Here is a 19,130-nt window from a genome sequence, read left to right on the forward strand (position 1 = left end):
ATCAATCAACTGAGTCAATTATTTTCAATATACTGGTCACACATGATAGAAATGCAGTGTGAATCAGTTCCTAATTCAGTCTGAATGAATCAGAAAGCTCATGCTCGCGCTGCTGAATCACTGAATACTGGATAATGTATATGGCACTCTTACGTGTTAACTGTAAGGTAAATCATACTTTTTACTTATTAATAAAAATTAAATTAAAAAAATATATATATAGTATAAATATAGTAATAGTAAAAAAAAATATATATATATATATATATATATATATATATATATATATATATATATATATATATATATATATATATATATATATATTATTATTATTTTTTTTTATATATATATTATTATTATATATATATATATATATATATATATATATATATATATATATATATATATATATATATATATATATTGTTGTACTTTAGCTACATTAAGCCTCTAATACGATGCAAGAATAAAACACGTTAAGCGTTCAGAATGTCCCTTCCGAGATGCTGTTGTATGACGTCACTCTAAATGGCGGCGCTCTGAGAGATTTGCAGTTTTGAAGAACATTCACTTTTAAACAAATAAATGCACCAAAGTGTCCTTGTAAGATAATGTTTAACGCATACACGTTTACACATACACGAAAACGGTAAACGATCTTCTCTATTAATACTTATAAACCTGCAGAAACTTCTGGCATTATTGTTTTGTTTGTTTCTACTCTATTTGAGCTTCTTATTCATGTTTATAAATACCGCCAATATTGTGATCACCCTAAACGAAGACTTGTTTCAACACGAACAGGAATTACTCCAGGTGTTTCAACTGAGATCTGCGAGATAAAACATTGTAAAATGATGTTTATTAAAGAAGAGAGTGAGGACATGAGTTATCCAGAATCATGCAGTTCAAATGTCATGAAAAATGAAGATACAGAGGAACAAAGAGGTTTGTGTCCATACTTCATTATTTATTATTGTCTTTTCATGAAGATTAATGTAACAAAACTTCAAGTTCAACACATTTGATGACTGTAGTTAATTATTAATTCATATTTCAGAAACAGAATCAGAATCAGCTTTATTGCCAAGTATGCTTACACATAGAAGGAATTTGTCTAGGTGACAGGAGCTTCCAGTCAACAACAATACAAACAAACAATACCAAAAACGGCAGCAAGACATAGGTAATAAAAAACAAAAAAGAACACAAAATAAATAATTATACATATACGGACATACACTCACCTTCATACATACCCACATACACACGTAGTGCAAATCTATTACAATCTGTTATATAAAGAACAAAAACCTGTATATTATGTACAGAGCAATGTAAGTAATGGCAGAAGTGGATAAGTTGGATAATATAAATTTTAATTTAAATTAAACTGTGTATTGCACATAATTATTGCTCAATGGGGCAATTTAATTGTTCATTAGATGGATGGCCTGAGGGAAAAAACTGTTCCTGTGTCTGACGGTTCTGGTCATGACTCAAAATTTCATAATTTTATCAGACAAAACAGCAAGTAAAATGGCTTTAAGAATAAAACATTTATTTACCCTCTCATCTTATGTGCACTTTTACTGGAGTCCGAAATATTGTAATTATGAGTTTAGAGCACAAGAATGACCAGCTTTATAGTTAAAAAAAGTACTTAAATATTTATTTATGATTTTTTTTTCACCAAAAGTGATTGTGTCGCTTTAGAAGACATTAATTTAACCACTGAAGTTGTATCGATGACATGATTTTTGGACCTTCAAATCTCCATTCACTTGCATTTTAAGCACCTACTTTTTTTTCTTTTTTTCTTCAAATGTGTTCTGGGCCCATGTTCACAAAAATTCTTAAGGCTAAAAGTAGCTCCTAATGTGGAAATTTAGGAGCAATTCTTAAAAATTTGGGGTGTGTCACTTCTAATTTTAGGACTCATAACATTTTCATCTAATGAGTAATTCTTGAAGCATTTTTACACTAAAAGTAGCCCCTAAACCCACAACAGCTTAGAAGTCCTCCTGAGGATATCTATCTATCTATCTATCTATCTATCTATTAGGGATTGGCGTTTTGGTCATTTTGTCTACTCGAGTACTCGTCAACTGTATATATAATAACAAACATCTTTGGCTGCTGCATTGCGTCTTGTTGTTGCGGCCAGGGTGCGAGAACAGTCAAATGGCTTTATTAACGACAAGTTCAATTTAAACAAAACAAAGCCCATGCAACAGTCTGACATGGGTGGAGATAAGGAACCCTCCTCCAAGAGTATGGGCATGATACACCTCTAGAGACAGACAACCACAAGACACACAAGGAATCTCCAACTAGAATAGAGCATGGTTAACACTTGACAGCAAACAATACATTCACATCCAATAACAATATCAGTGATCTGACAACGGACATGACACACAAGGGAATTTAAATAAGCGGGGAAACAATTAGGGTTTCCATGGAAATGCTGATTCAGCATGCCAGCGGCACCTGAAACAGATTTGAAAAAACAGACAAGGGGACGATGATGCCACGGTCCTCGTCAGACGAAACACACAACCTGGCAAGGTGACAGGACCATGACATCACTGGAGAGCACACGGCGGTATCACGCACGGCGGTCCCAAACAAATGGACCTGTGCGCTCACACAAAAGGGATACACAAAACACAGAGGTAGGCCGATATGTGACAGTTCTAGTGTATCGTCTATTTATTATTATAGGCTGTTATAAAATAATCTGTTACAAAATGTACATAAGATTTCATAATCAAGATATAATGCATCATATTTTGTCATTATTTGAAGATTCGCTGCCCAACTAAATGAAAGAATGTGCACTGAGTGTGGAGTTAACAACAATAAAATTGCTGTTTTATAAGAGAACACACAGACAAGTTTGTGATAGGTAGGTGTCAGTTTACGGCTCTCCCTATTAATTTACGTGGTATCCACAAACGTTGACTTACTACCGTAACATGCTAATTGACTGTTACACTCCCTCTTAGGATAGAGCCATGTAGGTTGATATCTCAGTATATAATATCTCTGGTTGGTCTAAGTAAAGGTGACGGACAGTAACTTTCATCACTTTTTCCAGCGTAGAAGCCACAAATATGAGGTAAATATGGATAAAATCAAAAGTGATATTTTTTTATTTATTGAAATGGTTTAAACCGGAATGTTTTTCATGTTTTCAAACTGGTCCTATCAGCATTTCCTCGGCGGGGTGTTGCACTTCTTTATTACTGGACAATTTGTATAAGTATAATTTACGTAAAAGCAAAACATTTTCTGCAAGCGCTTTTCACGTAGAATTCAAATTGGCGCGAATAAAAGTGGATAGCCATGATTAATATTATGGAGGATGAGGATTTGAGAGATTTAATGCCCATTGCAATAAAAACTTTTGTAATCTTCCCACATAGACTTGGGAAAACATTTAATGTTACTTAAATTGGTGCTATTTTAGTGCATTTCTGTATTTATAATTGTATAATACTTTCTTTTGGAAACTATGAAAAAATATTATTGTTACATATTCTTTTCTTAGAAGGAACTAAATGCATTTTGTTAGGAAAAGAAGTATATATATATATATATATATATATATATATATATATATATATATATATATATGCTGTGACACACTGAGCAGAGATATATGATTTGTTACTTGGTTGCAAGGGTAACCCCATCTGATTGCTAGGCAGTTACCAAGGTTATACTGAAAAGACTCTTTGCCATCCTGAGTGAAATAAGTCAACCCACAAGTCTCTACGATGTTCTGGTGCAGAGATATGTGATTTGTTACTTGGTTGCTAGGGTAACCCATCTGGTTGCTAGGCAGTTACCAGGGTGATACTTTTCAAGGCTACTCGCCATCCCTGTCACAAAACAAAGGTGCATCAGACGACTTCAATCCCCAGAGAATTAACCGCCTACCAATCATCACGCCTGTCAGGACCCAACTCTCCACGTATTTACCACAAGGCGGCTGTGGCTCAGTTGGTAGAGCGGGTCGGCCACTAATCACAGGATTGGTGGTTCGAATCCTGGCCCACACAACTCCACATGCCACTGAACCCCAAGTTGCTCCCAATGGCAGGCTAGCACCTTGCATGGCAGCTCAAATTCACCATTGGTGAATGAATGAATGAATGAGTCACAGTGTAAATAGCTTTGAATACCAAGGTTAAAGGTGCTATATAAGTGCAGACCATTTATCACCCACATGTAGGACCGCTCCATCCCCCAAAATACGCAATCTGGGGCAAAACTAAAACCGTGTTGACCACTTTACATACAAATCTCTGTACTTTCAACCAGAACTCTTGTATCCTAACACATCTCCAGCAGGTGGGTGTGCATCTAAGACCAAGCCTATACATTCTAGAGGGGGTCCAATAAAATCATAAATTGCATATTTGCACCCTTGCCTCTCTAGAGGCAGACTTGATGTTTTGTAAAATCCCGGCCCACACCCCTTCCTCCAACACCAAATTAAAATCTTTCTCCCATAATCTCTTAATAGAGGTTAAAGCTCCATCCCCCAAACTCTGAATTAGCAAAGTGTAATACACTGATGCCTCATGTCCTTTACCAAAAGCAGCAAGCACCTCTCCCAAAGTATTTGCCGCTTTAGGGGGTGTACGCTACTCCCCAAAATAGTACAGAGCAGGTGGCGCAACTGTAAATACCTATAAAACTGAGATCTGGGAAATGTTTCATCAAATTATCAAAGGATCTCAACACTCCATTCTTATATAGATCACCAAGTGCAGCAACCCCCTGACAATCCACTCTGACCAGCAGAAGGGGGTCTTATCATTACATAATTTTGGGTTCAACTGTATGCTTGAAGCAGCAGTCAAATAAATTAAACACTCTGGACAATTTTGTCCATACTGAGTTCAAATTCTAGATGACGGGGTGTAACTAAACTTCACCTGTTGTTTTGATAGACAGGCCCCGCAATGCCGAAATAGGGGCAAGAACTTCTTGTTCAATACAAAACGAGGGGCTATTTCAGGTGGAAGTGACTGAGACTGAAAGCATAATAATAAAACAAAATCTTGGGAAGGCCTAGCCCACCTTTGTCAATCGGCCTATGTAATTTGTTGAAGTGCAATCTTGGACGCTTACCATTCCAAATGAAGGACTTCGCTATACTTTCAAATTGCTTAAAATAAGAGAGGGGGCATCTATAGGGAGTGACTGTAGCAGGTAGTTGAATTTTGGAATACAGTTCATTTAATTACATTGACCTTCCCAATCATCGATAAATGTAATGAAGCCCACCTGTCTACATCACTTGAAAATCTTTTTATTATAGGGTCAAAATTTACTCTAACTAAGTCAGACATACCCAAATATTTAATGCCCTGTTTGGGCCACTGACTGGAAAGCCACTACAGGATAGTACTAATAATTCTGTGGAGGCAAGGAATGCCTTTTTGGCATCGAGTGAGATGGCAGTGACTTGAGACTGACTACTTGCCACCGACCACATGATACTGATGAAACGCCTAATATTATCAGAAGAGCTACGGCCCTGAATAAACCCTACCTGATCTATATGTATAAGAGATGTTATAACTTTACTTGATTGGTCTAGCTGGATCAGGGAAATTGGACGATAACTTTTACACTCACTTGGATCTTTGTCCTTTTTAAGAATTAGACTGAGCCGGGCTTGTGTCATGGTTGGTGGAAGCTTTCCATTCTTTAATGCTTCTGTATAAACTTCTAGCAAAATTTTGTAGCACAAGATCTAAAAAGTTCAGCGGCAAATCCATCTGGCCCATCCAGCTTTGCCTGTTGGCAGGGACCTAATAAACTCATCAAGCTCCTCCAAGGTTATCTCAGAATCAAGAGAGTTTTTTCACTTGGTCGTCAGTTTAGGGAGTTCTAATGGATCCACAAATTTTCTAATATCTTCATCAGTAGATCAAAATAGAATTCCTGAAAAGCATTAATAATATCACTGGCCAAGGAAAATGTTTTCACTGATTTCAAAAAGATTTCACTGAGGGAATGGTGGAAAAAGACTCTCTGTTTTATATATCTAGTTAAAAGCTTCCCTGCTTTGTCCCCTGACTCAAAGTATGACTGTATTGCCCTGATTAATCATAACTCCACTTTCTGCAACAAAATAGCATTATATCTATATTTAAATCGGGTCAATGCTCTGAGGCCATCAGATGACATTTGACACTTCAGCTCTGCCTCTGCCCTTTTAATATTCCTTTCCAATTCCACGAGTTCTTGTGCTTTGGACTTTTTAAGGAATGAGGCATACTGTATGTTCTGACCCCTAATTACTGCCTTAAGTGCCTCCCAAGCCACACCCACAGAGGATACTGAGGACCAGTTTGTCTCCATATAAACATAGATTTCAGCCTTTAACATTTGTTAGAAATAAGGATTTTACAAAAGGGATACATTAAAGCACCAACTATGTGATTTATTTTTCTCAGTATGTGGCAACAGCTCTAAACTCACAAGGGCATGATATGAGATATGTTTCAAATTGACCAGTCAACAACAGATTAAATGAGAGACTTAGATATATTTAAACAAATCTATTCTAAAATAGATTATATGAACTGTTGAAAATAATTTATAGTCTCTACCAGATGGGTTCAAAACTTGCCAGATATCTGCAAGACTAAGCATTTTACACAGCCTGTGAAGCGTCACTGTTACACTAGGGGGCTTGGACACTTTCACTTCACTGTGATCAAGGACTGAGTCCATCAAAAGATTAAAGTCTCCTCCCAATATTATATCATGAGGGGTGCCAGCAGCTTGCAAGATCTATAAAAAAGCCCTGGTCATCAGCATTAGGTGTGTAAATATTAGCCAAAAATCAGCCTTTGTCCCTGAATTTAATCTAAAACAATAACGACTGTTCCTAATTTATCTTTACTCTGTTTGAAATATTTGAATTGTAGATCAAGATTGTGAGCCAGCACTAAAAAAACATGTCCACACCATATCTTCCCAAATTTTTCAGCTTCCTGTGGGGAAAGATGTGTTTCTTGAAGAAACACTATATCATATTTCTTATGCTTAAGAAAAGTAACAACCTTTCTTCTTTTTATGGGGTACCCCAGGCCATTCACATTCCATGTGGAGAGGGATAATCCATTCATATTAATGATTGACATCTTGATATAATAGAAAAAAATCAATTGCGTGTCAAAAAAAAGATTATATAGACCACAATCTCCATTAGTGCATCAATAAAACCCTAAGCCCCAATTTCTTTGATGCAAGAGTTTCTTACACTCCTTGAATTGCTCTGGTTTCTCTTGTCGAATTCGCAAAGAAAGATTTCCTTTGTTCCTCGCTTGGCACAACACAAGGTCTTTATTGGATGATCTCAGAAATTTGAACAAAATTGATCAGGGTCTGTTTCCCTCAGTAGGTCTACCAGCCGGAACTCTGTGAGCTCGCTCGATTTCCAGCTTGTGGCCTGTTATGTCGAGTAGATTCGGAAAGAGCTCATCCAAGAATTTCACCATAACTCTGCCCTCCTCATGATCAGGAATTCCAACAATTCGGATGTTATTCCTGCGATTTCTATTCTCAAGATCTTACATTTTTCCAAGAACATTCCAAATCAATTTTAGTTGTGGGTGGATTAGCGGATAATTCACTCTCCGATGATTACAGATAATCTATTCATTTCTCAACATCCGCAACTCTTGTGACTTACTCAGATCATTTTGTTTCCAGCACCATAATCGATCAACATATAACAGCGAGATCCTCCAAGTCAGCAAGAAACTTCATCAGCATCACCAACATGTTAGACAGTTGATGCTGGATCTCCTCTCCCATCGCACCAACCAAATTGAGTCCCTGGTCTGTAGGCCTGATGGGGCTTTCATCCTGAGCATGTTAGTGTCTTTTAGAGACTCTAGAGCCCGAGGATTTTGACTTCTTTGCCATATTTTACCTCAAAGAGCAAATTTGTAACTGACTGTATCGAATTTAGGTTAGCACATAAAAATAATATAAAATGTAGCAAAGTGCGCAGAGCTTGTTGCTCACACGTTTACTCCCTGCATGGCGTCACGTGACCTCCCTCTGACCCCCACCCCCTCCCCTTATTCAGGGATGCATTATTCCATTTCTGTTAGTCACGTGTCTGTGAAACTTGTTCAGGTTATGTCTTAGTTGTTGAATCTTTTTATGTGCATACAAATATTTATACTTGCAAGCATAAGTTTGGTGAAAATAAAAGCAGTTGCAAGCGAGGACGTTTCTTTTTGTGTGTGTGTGTGTCTGTCAAATTTCAGCACTAGAAATGTGTGATTAATCACAATTAAATATGAAAAATCACGTGATTAATCTTGATTAAATATTTTAAGTGACTGACAGCAGACAGCACTTGTTAACATTTTAGTATTTTTTTTTTTTTTAATTGAGTGTGGCCCTCGAGGCTACAGCTCATTGGAGCTGTAAAATGACAATGTAATTCATCTAAGAAAAAACTAATCTAAATGCACATAACATTGAATTCCTTAAACCTTGCAGCAGATCGCATTAACAAACATCACATTAAAATAGATATTGATACATTTAATAGTTTTCTTCTATAGAATTTGGGTTGAGTTTTATTTCCATAATTTTAATATTTGTCCTTTTGTGTTTTTATTTTAGATCTGATAGTAAAAGAGGAAAATCAAGAACTGTATGAAGTGAAGGAGGAGAAACACCATCCGGATCAGACACTTCATAGTTTCAAAACTGAACAAAACTCTTTTAGTGGCTCACAAACTGGAATGTTTTCACAAAAGAGAACTAAAAGAACAAGAGTAAAACACTCTTTCACCTGCAATCAGTGTGGAAAGATTTATGCACATAAAGCAGATCTAAAGCGTCACATGAGAAATCACACTGGTGAGAAGCCTTTCACATGCTATCAATGTATGAAGAGTTTTAAACGTAAAGAAATTCTATTAAGACACATGAGAAGTCACACTGGAGAGCAGCCTTTCATGTGCCATCAGTGTGGAAAGAGTTTCAAGCGTAAAGAAAATCTTACTAGGCATATGAGAATTCACACTAGAGAGAAGCCATTCACCTGCTTTCAGTGTGGAAAGAGTTTCAAATGTAAAGAAAATCTTACTAGGCACATGAGAATTCACACTGGAGAGAAGCCATTCACCTGCTTTCAGTGTGGAAAGAGTTTCAAATGTAAAGAAAATCTTACTAATCACTTGAGAATTCACACTGGAGAAAAGCCTTTCAAATGCCATCAGTGTGGGAAGTGTTTCATACAGGCATGCAATCTCAAGAAACATCTGTCTGTGCACTCTGAAGTAAAGTCATATAGCTGTGATCATTGCAGCAAAACATTTTCTTCAGCATCAGTCTTAAGAACACACTGGAAAATTCATCCAAATGAGAAGCCTTACTTGTGTTCACTTTGTGGAAAAAGATTTTCATTTGTGCAGAGTTTTAAAGTCCACCAGAAAAAACACACCGGTTTGACAGATCATGTGTGCTCTGAATGTGGGAAGGCCTTTTACAGAGCTTGTGACTTGGAAAGTCACAAAAGAATCCATACTGGAGAAAAACCTTACAAGTGTTCACATTGTAAAAAGAGTTTCACTACTTCAGGAAACCTGAAAAAACACGAGAGAGTGCATACTGGAGAGAAGCCGTACCACTGCAAATCATGTGGGAAGAGTTTCAGTATTTCAGGAAACCTGAAAGCACATAAGCGAGTGCATACTGGAGAGAAACCATACCACTGCACTTCATGTGGGAAGAGTTTCAGCCAATCAGGCTCTCTACTGACTCATAGAAAAAATCATTGCCCAGGGTTGTCACAGTGAACAAATTTCATCTTTATTTGCCTTGCAAATGATTTGAAATGTAGAAAGAAAACAAGATGTAATTTCTCTCAAAAGAACAATTATAATTATAGCTGCAATCAGAAATTATGGGGGAAAAGTTCTCCAACGACATGCAAGGAATTGCATTTTTCAAAAACAAAAACACTAGAATCACTTTTATTATAAAACAATTCATTATAGGCCTAATTTATGACCAATAGGTGGCGCTGTGACCAAATGTATATTGTGCAGTCAAATTGTGGTGACAAACACACAAAGTTTCATGTCAGTTTGCAAAAGTGTTGCTGAGATAAAGTCTCAGATTCTTGATCTCTTCTGTTTTTGTGTAGATCTCATTCTAAATTGTTTCAAAAATGAAAACAAAATCTATTATAAATCAAAGGCAATCTGAGTAAACACAAAATACAGTTATATATTGAATCAAATAAGTTATCCAATACCAAATGGGCCTGTGTGAAAACGTTTTTTCCCCCTTACTTACTAAATCAATAAAAACATTGAAAAATGTATTTTGTGTTTAATTGTGTGGCTTTGTTTGCAAAAACAATTTATTATGAACAATACACAAAACTAGAAGAAATGAGGACGGGGCAAATACTTTTTAATGTCACCGTTTGGTCTGTTGTTTTGACAACTTTTTGCCATGAGTTTCTCTAGATGATACACCCCAAAGTGTGTAGGTACCCTCTGAGCATTGTGCTGATGATACATACCAAATTTCGTAATGATACACCAATGCATTTGTAAAATAAAATATTTTGCGACAACATTCATAATGGCCGACGCCACTTATGGCGACATAAGAAAAATTGGTATCATTTGAATGTATTCCCCCACTGAATATAAAAAGACCTTAAGATTTCAGGCCAAAGTATTCAGACATTATAAGCAAAATAGCCATTTTTCTTTTATCTTGACCAGTAGGAGGCATTGTGCAAAACTGTGCAGGCACACTCAAGTCATGATGGCTATGACGTATACCGTTTCTATAAGCCAAAGCGTTGAGAAGAGTCAGCATCCCGATTTGGCATGCTTGCCGTTCAATTCATCATACAAGAATGGTTTGGTCTGTCAAAAACTTTTAATAGCTTTTTCTCACAAGTGTCCCTACATGCCAAATTTTGTGCCTAGGCCATATTTTCCTAGGAGTTTGAAAAAGTAGTTTTTTCAGAAATTCGAAATGGTGGAAAATCTAATAGGGAGGAAATTTTGTTCCAAGGACTAACGGTTTAAAAGTTATGAGCATAAACATAAGTGTAACTGTGACGGGGGGTGGGGGGGCCGGGTTGTGATTATACAAACCCGGTTCCTTATCGGGCTAATTAAGACTCCGAGAAGGATAAACGCCGACTGCTGAAGGTGGTGCGACGGGAGAGAGATCGTCTACGGTCAGCTGACCGTCATGTGCGTTTGTGTCGTTTGTTTAAGTTTTTCATTAAACTATTATTTATATTGTCAAGCCGGTTCTCGCCTCCTTGCCCATCCAAATCCCTTTACACTGGTGCCGTAGACCCGGGAAGGAGACAGATACGCCGTAGTAGAGTTCTCGCTACTACCGTCCACCCCAATGGAGCGGCCATCTGCCACGGGACGGAGGAGCCCGGCCGCCCGTAAGCGGAGGAACGGCCGCCGAAAGCGACGGGGGATGGGCTCGCTGCCGACCGCCTGGAGCGGGAGAACTGCTTCCAGGGGTGGGGGAGACCCCTTTTGTTCCCCGAGAACACGGCGGGGCGTTCCGTCCACCAGGGGCTGGAGTACTACCTCCGATCCGCCCGGGGAGGCACTGCTGTCATCTGTTAGAGGGTGGAGGAGTGGCCGAGGACCAAGCTACAGCGTATCCGAGAACTGGTGAGTAAGTATTTTTTTTGGGGGTTTTTTTCATCTCTCTCTCTCTCTTACTGCCGCTCCGTGTTGGACTTTTTCCTCTCTTTTATATTTTACAGTGTTTATTTGGGGTGTTACTACACTGTTACAGGAAGTACCCACCCATTTTAATTATTTCTGTTTCCCTCCCCTTGTCCCCTCCCTAATCCAGGTAGATGGGGATGACCTGTCGGCTGATGGGGCGGAAGGCACGCCCCTCTACAGGGAAGGGGGTGTACATCATGCCGGGGGCTCCCCAGCCTGAGAGAACGAGGGTGGGGCCGGGTCATGATTATACACACCCGGTCCCTTATCAGGCTAATTAAGCCTCCGAGAGGAATAAAGGGTGACTGCGGAAGGTGGTGCAATGAGAGAGAGTTTGTTCACGGTCAGCTGACCATCATGTGTGTGTTTGTGTCTTTTGTTTAAGTTTCTCATAAAAAATTTTTATATTTATTTATTTATTTATATTGTCAAGCCAGTTCTTGCCTCCTCCTTGCCCGTCTAAATCCCTTGATACCAGCAACTTTTAACTTTTGGTGGCACTAAAAGTTTAGAGTCAAGAGACCCCAAATTCTTTATGATTTGTTTGCCAAATTTCACAATTTTACTTTTTCAAATTTCAAAACATTAGTTTAGAAACTGTTGTTGATGCTGTGAAATGCAACAAATATTGTATGAATTGTTTTCTTCTATATAAAATATTCTGTCTAATAGATACATTTTCCAGATGTAAACACTTGCATCAAATAGACGGCTGTTTAAACTGTTGTTGGGTTGTAGCCAATATTGACCATCATGTGGTATGACCTCAAAAAGATACTGTTTTATCAGTATCAGTGGTTTATCAAAAAAAAAAAAAAAAATGTGATTATAAAGTTCATAATGGTCTTGTGTGGAAATAATGCCTGTTTTGCTTAGGTGGCCAATTATTTTGCCTTTAAGATCCTGTTTACACCTAGTATTAAGATAGGATGCACCAATGCCACTTTTTCCTCTACCGATTTGATTCAGATTCTTGAAATCTCAGTATCGCCCAATAACGATACTGATCTGATACCAGTGGTTTTTCTTTCATAATCAGTTTATTATAATATCTATAAACTCTTTAATCTGTGTTACTAATTAGGGGTACTAATTCCAGTGAAAGTCGTTTGTGAGTAGTGCTCGCATGTGCAAATAGCCACAAGCTCTGTGGTCTGAAAATAGCAGCAAGAGCATTACCAGCCTGTGCGTGCTATGCACACCAATCAGCCACAACATTAAAACCACCTTGTGCTGCCAAAACAGACCTGATCTGTCAAGGCGTGGACTCAACAAGACCTCTGAAGGTGTCCTGTGGACGTTAACAGCAGATCCTTTAAGTCCTGTAAATTGCGAGGTGGGACATCCGTGAATTGGACTTGTTGCTCCAGAAAATCCCATAGATGCTCAGTCAGATTGATATCTGGGGAATTTGGAGGATAGTCAATACCTTTGTGACCTACACTTATCACAAACATTAGCCCCTCCTGCAACCCCCCCTCCTGCTACTCAACCTGCACTCAAGATACAGATACAGAAATGGCTGGCTCACTGGTGCAATCATATCAACCTGGAGCTGAACACGCTCAAAACGGTGGAGATAATTGTGGACTTTAGGAGAAGCACCCCAACATTACATTTTGCAAGAAATTAAATTTACAGAATGACAGTCCTTTGAGTCTATTCTTTCAGAATTTCCATGACAATTTTTGCGTCCCTGGATGAGACACTGCTCACGGAATGCTGAGAATGGGGTTGGATCACACACGGCCCAAAGAACTGAGGTGGTTTACTTCTGGTAAGAAGAAACATCATGTAAGATATTTTGGGAAAAGGGCAGTGATCTAAATAATTCAGGGAATTATTTTGGCTGACATGTCACTAGGGTAGGTCAAGGGAGACTCCAATCACTCAAGTCACTAGAGTCGGGACGCTCCGCTAGTTGTACATTTTATAACTATGGTTATAAAATCTGTTGCAGCGACACCACTTGTTGGACGGTGTGGGTTCGAACAAAAGCAAAAATGGGGATAATTCAATTGTAGATTAACCCAATTTGGGTTCTCCAAATTGTCAGTACATGATAACTAATTATGGCAATGGATGTTGTGATCAACTGTGAGTCTGGGTAGTGGAGTGTGGGTTTCCTAAAATAGGGAGTTGCAGAATGAGACAGCTCAAACAACTTAGAGAGAAGCTAGAAGAAAAGGAAAAAAGAAGTAGGGAGGAACATAACAGTATGTCAAAAAGGAAACAAAAGAAGCAAGTAATTTTTCAAGCAGACTGGAAAGCATATACAGACTGGCTGACAGAAGCAAATTTGAGGGAAAGGAAAATGCAGGCAGGTACAGGAAAAACTGACAAATTGTCTCTGCGTTTGAAATATTCAGACGATCCTGATTTGAACTCTGTGGGAAGAGTATGTGCGGCAGTTAATCTCAGAGTTTCGACCCTCCAATGGAGAAATACAGAGATTACTGGTTACATTCAGTGAACGACCTGATGAACAGCATCAGAACTACATTCCAGAGGTGCATGGATCTCCATAAAATATCAGCATGCAAACAAGGACCAAATGAAAACACGTACGATTATCTGGCTCGCCTCACTGAAATGCACACCGTTCACAGCAGTATTGAAAAGCCACTGGACACAGGCAGCGATGGACTTTGCTAGTTCTGTCATTAAGACTGCAGCGAGCAAGGTTTGACGGACATGATCTAAATCTAGAAGAAATCTGAGGGTAGGGTTAAATTAATTAGCTGGAACGTAAAAGGCTTAAACAATCGAGTAAAAAGTGTAAAGGTTCTTTCAAATTTAGTAAAGTTGAAGGCCAACGTGTTTTTTTACAGGAAACATATCTTAAAAACTCGAGTCATAAAAACTTGTTGAGGTCATGGATGGGGCAGGTATTCCACTCAGGATTTAATTGTAAAGCTAGAAACACAGCCATTTTAATTAACAAGAATACTACATTTAATCCTTCTAAAGTTATCTCAGACCCCTATGGTAGATACGTAATCGTCTCAGGAGCTCTTTATGATAATCAGGTCGCTTTAGCAAGTGTTTATGCCCCTAACTGGGATAATCCAGACTTCTTTATAAAACTTTTTTCTAAATTCCCAGACCTGAATTTTTACCAGTTGATCATGGGAGGCGATTTTAATTGTATCTTTAATACTGCTCTAGATAGGTTATCTCCCAAACCAGCTCTTTTGTCTCAGTCCTCTAAAACAATGAATTCCTTTTTGGAGTGGTATGGAATAACCGACAAATGGCGCCATTTGAACCCCACTTCTAAAATATTTTCATTCTTTTCTTCAGTTCACCATACTTGCGTATCGATTATTTTATAATTGACAGCAAACTTATTCAATTAGTAAAATCTTCATATGATAGTATAACCATCTCTGATCATGCCCAAGTAATTCTTGAACTGGCCCTCCCTGGTGGTTGTACGATTTCTCGTGTTTGGAAAATTAATGTGTAACTCTTATCAGATGGCCATTTTGTTAAGTTTATCTCTGAAAAGATCTCCACTTTTCTTGAGGTGAACTCTACAGAAGGGATTTCTGTATCTATCCTTTGGGAAATGCTCAAAGCTTACTTGCGTGGAGAAATAATTTAGTTTCTACTTATATCAAAAAGTTGCAAAATAAAAAGCTCTGTGAAGTCTCTAGACAGATTGGCATATTGGACCAGAAATATGCACAACGTCCAACCCCATCACTATATAATGAAAGGGTTTTTTTTACTATCTGAATATAATCTCCTTTCTACTAGCCATGCTGAGCAACTTCTACTTAAGTCACAACACAGTTTCTTTGAATTTGGTGATAAACCACGTAAAGCACTTGCATTACAACTTAGACTACAAACTGCAAAACATTTTATAGCTCAAGTCCAAACCTCAATAGGAAATATTGTATCAGACCCTCAAGAAATAAATAATCAATTTAAATCTTTTTATTCTTCTTTGTATCAGTCAAACTCCCTCAAAGACTCTAATATTATTAACAGTTTTTTTTGAAAATCTTGACATCCCTCAAATTAGTAACAAGTCAAAAACCAAATTAGATGATACTATCAGTCTAACCGAAATTCTGCAAGCTATTACACAGATGCAGAGTGGAAAATCCCAGGGTCCAGATGGCTTTCCCACAGAGTTTTTAAAAAAAGTTTTCTTCTCAGCTTTCCCCACTACTACTTTCATTTTTTTGAAGAATCCCTAAATAATGTAGATATTCCTCCTTCCATAGATTAAAAAAAAACCTAGAATGTGGGTCTTACCGTCCAATTTCCCTTCTTAATGTAGATGTGAAAATCCTGGCTAAGATTCTCTATAAATTTGTGTCCTGGGTTAAACTCTTATATTCTTCCCCTGTGGCATCTGTAAAAACAAATGGTATTATTTCTGAATATTTTTCTCTTCACTGTGGGACGAGACAGCGTTGCCCCTTGTCCCCACTTTTGTTTGCTATAGAGCCTCTTGCAATCTCCTTTTTTTTACTAATTGTAATACAACTGGCATTTTTAGAGCAGGAAAAGAACAGAAAATGTCCTAATATGCTGATGATTTAGTGTTATATGTCTCACATCCAGAAACTTGTCTTCCCCATGTTTTGAGTATTTTAGGACAGTTCAGTAGTGTCTCAGGCTATAAATTAAACTTGGATAAGTTTTTTTCCAATTCATTCTACTGCAAGAGCTCCTTCAGCATTAGCTCTACATTTAAATCAGCCTCAGATAGTTTTCGTTACCTGGGAGTTACAGTAACACAGAAACATCTAGATCTCTTCAAGCATAACTGTATTCCAATTTTGGAGAGAACAAAACAGGATCTTGCTAGGAGGACAACTCTCCCACTTTCACTTGTAGGTAGAATTAATGGCATAAAAATATTCTTATTTGTATCCCTCCCTCTGCATTTGACCCTTGCTGTTCTTGTCCCCTCCCTCATTCCTAACTAATTAAGAAACATTAAGAGTGTACATTAAAAAAAGGGGGAAAATTGTATTTGGTTATCCCAGTAGTTGACAGTGATTGTCCACAAAGGTGCAAGTTATTTATTTTTTTGATGTGCTTTTTTTTTATTTATTTTTTTTAAATGTATTTATTTTTTATTATTATTATTTACATTTTTGCTTAATTTTGTCTATATTCTAATTTTGTCTATATTGTTACTATACTGTATGTATATATGCAGTACATATATATTCTAATTGAATATTATTGTAATTGTTTTTTTTGTTTAATATTTTACTATATTTTGGAGCTATAGCATTTATAATTCTATAATGTTTTATTTTTGTATATATACTTTGTTTTCTTTTTTTTTTGCTTTTGAAACTGACTCAGAGAGTAAGGAATACTTTTGTTTAATCTCATCCTGATTTTCTTGTTAATATGTGGAAACAAATGTATTGTTTTTCTCTGATTGAAAAGCATTAATAAAAAGAGTTAAACTAAGAAACAGGGCACGGGAAGTTTCAGTGGGAGGAGTCCTGATGTACCTGCAACAGAACATCAACTAGCATGGCTGCGGTATCAAGAAAGTCTCATTGGACCGAAGAAATGGAGGAACAATTTGTGGAACATTGGCAGGAGCACCAGTGCCTATTTGATGTTTCATCTGAACTGTACCACAGTGGAGAAAGGTGGAGAAAAAGAAGAGTTGGAGAGAAATGGCCAATTCTCTTGGAAAGTCAGGAAAGGAAATAGGTAGATTTTTCAGTAGGAGGTACTTTTTCATATTGTAACCAATAAAATATATGATTAAAATTTTTGGCATGGCATTTGCACAGCTGTTTTGGTGAAGGACTGAGAACTATATCAGTGTTGACTGTGATTCTGGCAGACTGGCTGATGTTGAAATATATGCTTTACATGCTGAGAAAACTCTGAATGAGGAAAAAAAAAAGAAAAGTGTATGGCAGCATGCCTGCAAATGGCTTGGCTAAATGCCTTTGAAGCACAGGTATCCATACAGGAAGGGGCAGAGAGGAAGTTATGGGAAGAGGAGCATGAATGAGGGGTGGATCCAAATGAGCATGAAGAGGATTCTGATCAGGTGACATCTGAAGGACAACTGCACTATACATCAAAAAAGCGAGCAGAGTTGAGTTGTACCATGCAGTGGAAAAGCCCCATAAGAAACACCATAGTAACATTTTTGGTAGATTTTGGTGCTGCAGAGTCAGCAATAATGACAAAGGAATTTCAAACTAAGCCAAAATTAAGTGGCAGGATTGTGAAAACGATGATAAAATGTAACTTAAACACAGTTACAGTATATGCTTATGAATGTCAATTGACTGAAAGTGAAAAATGCAGTGAGGTTTTGGAATTGGCACACACATATGAGGCAGGAAAGAACTGATTTTACAGAAGGTGATTCATTAGACTACTGCATTTGTGTCAGAAGGACCAGATTTACAGTATGAGAAGGGTTGGTTTGAAATCCCTGTATGAAAGCATTAGGTGAAAACAGACTGTTTGTTTTGGAATGAAGATATATATTGGAGTGCAACTGCCCAGTATCGCATAAGAGACACAATATTGGGAACCCAATGCCAGAACACACATTTCCCCCAGCATTCTTCACATTGGGGGAACTGCCCCTGAACTAGCTGAAGTGCCAAATAATTTATGGGCCCAAACCAAAGATCATACACTATGTACAGTTGAAGTCAGAAGTTTACATACACTTAGATTTAAGTCATTTAAAACTAATTTTTTAACCACTCCACAGATTTCATATTAGCAACCTATAGTTTTGGCAAGTTGTTCACGACTTTGCGCATGACACAAGTCAACAGTTGTTTACAGATTGTTTCACTTTTAATTGACTATTCACAATTCCAGTGGGTCAGAAGTTTACACTAAGTTACTTGTGCCTTTATGCAGCTTGGAAAATTCCAGAAAATTCTGTCAAGCCTTAAGGCAATTAGCTTCTGATAGGCTAATTGGCGATTTCAGTCAATTGGAAGTGTATCTGTTGATGTATTTTTTTATAATTATAATTTTACTCAATACTGTACCTTCAAACTCAGTACCTCTTTGCTTGACATCATGTAAAAATTTAAATAAATCAGCCAAGACCTCAGAAACAAATTGTGGACCTCCACAAGTCTGGTTCATCCTTGGGAGCAATTACCAAATGCCTGAAGGTATGTTCATCTGTACAAACAATATTATAAACACCATGGGACCATGCATCCATCATACTGCTCAGGAAGGAGACACATTCTAGATATGATAGAGATTCATAGAGATGAGTATTGGTGTGAAAAGTGCAAATACAAACCTGACTCAGTTACACCAGTTCTGTCTGGAGGAATGGGCCAAAATTCCAGCAACTTA

The 19,130-nt window shown here is 37.6% G+C and overlaps 2 protein-coding genes across 2 annotated transcripts in view; one reads left to right on the forward strand and one right to left on the reverse strand.

The window, feature by feature from the left end:
- The window catches only part of LOC127644886 (zinc finger protein OZF-like), a 385,071-nt gene that overhangs the window by 47,264 nt on the left and 318,677 nt on the right, over positions 1-19,130 (reverse strand). The gene's annotated exons all lie outside the window — the stretch shown is intronic.
- LOC127644900 (zinc finger protein OZF-like) lies at positions 549-11,935 on the forward strand. The gene is made up of 3 exons (XM_052128337.1): positions 549-606; positions 808-951; positions 8,680-11,935. Exons 2-3 carry the CDS (start codon positions 858-860, stop codon positions 9,858-9,860), a joined length of 1,275 nt encoding a protein of 424 aa, XP_051984297.1. The 5' UTR covers positions 549-606; positions 808-857; the 3' UTR covers positions 9,861-11,935.

Source organism: Xyrauchen texanus, chromosome 6 (genome assembly GCF_025860055.1).
Source record: "Xyrauchen texanus isolate HMW12.3.18 chromosome 6, RBS_HiC_50CHRs, whole genome shotgun sequence".
NCBI lineage: Eukaryota > Metazoa > Chordata > Actinopteri > Cypriniformes > Catostomidae > Xyrauchen > Xyrauchen texanus.

Excerpts from the sequence above, each read along its gene's own strand:
- LOC127644900 (XM_052128337.1), top strand. The coding sequence starts at position 858 with ATGATGTTTATTAAAGAAGAGAGTGAGGACATGAGTTATCCAGAATCA. Across the intron at positions 952-8,679 it reads AGATACAGAGGAACAAAGAG|ATCTGATAGTAAAAGAGGAA; the intron begins GTTTGTGTCCAT and ends TTTTTATTTTAG.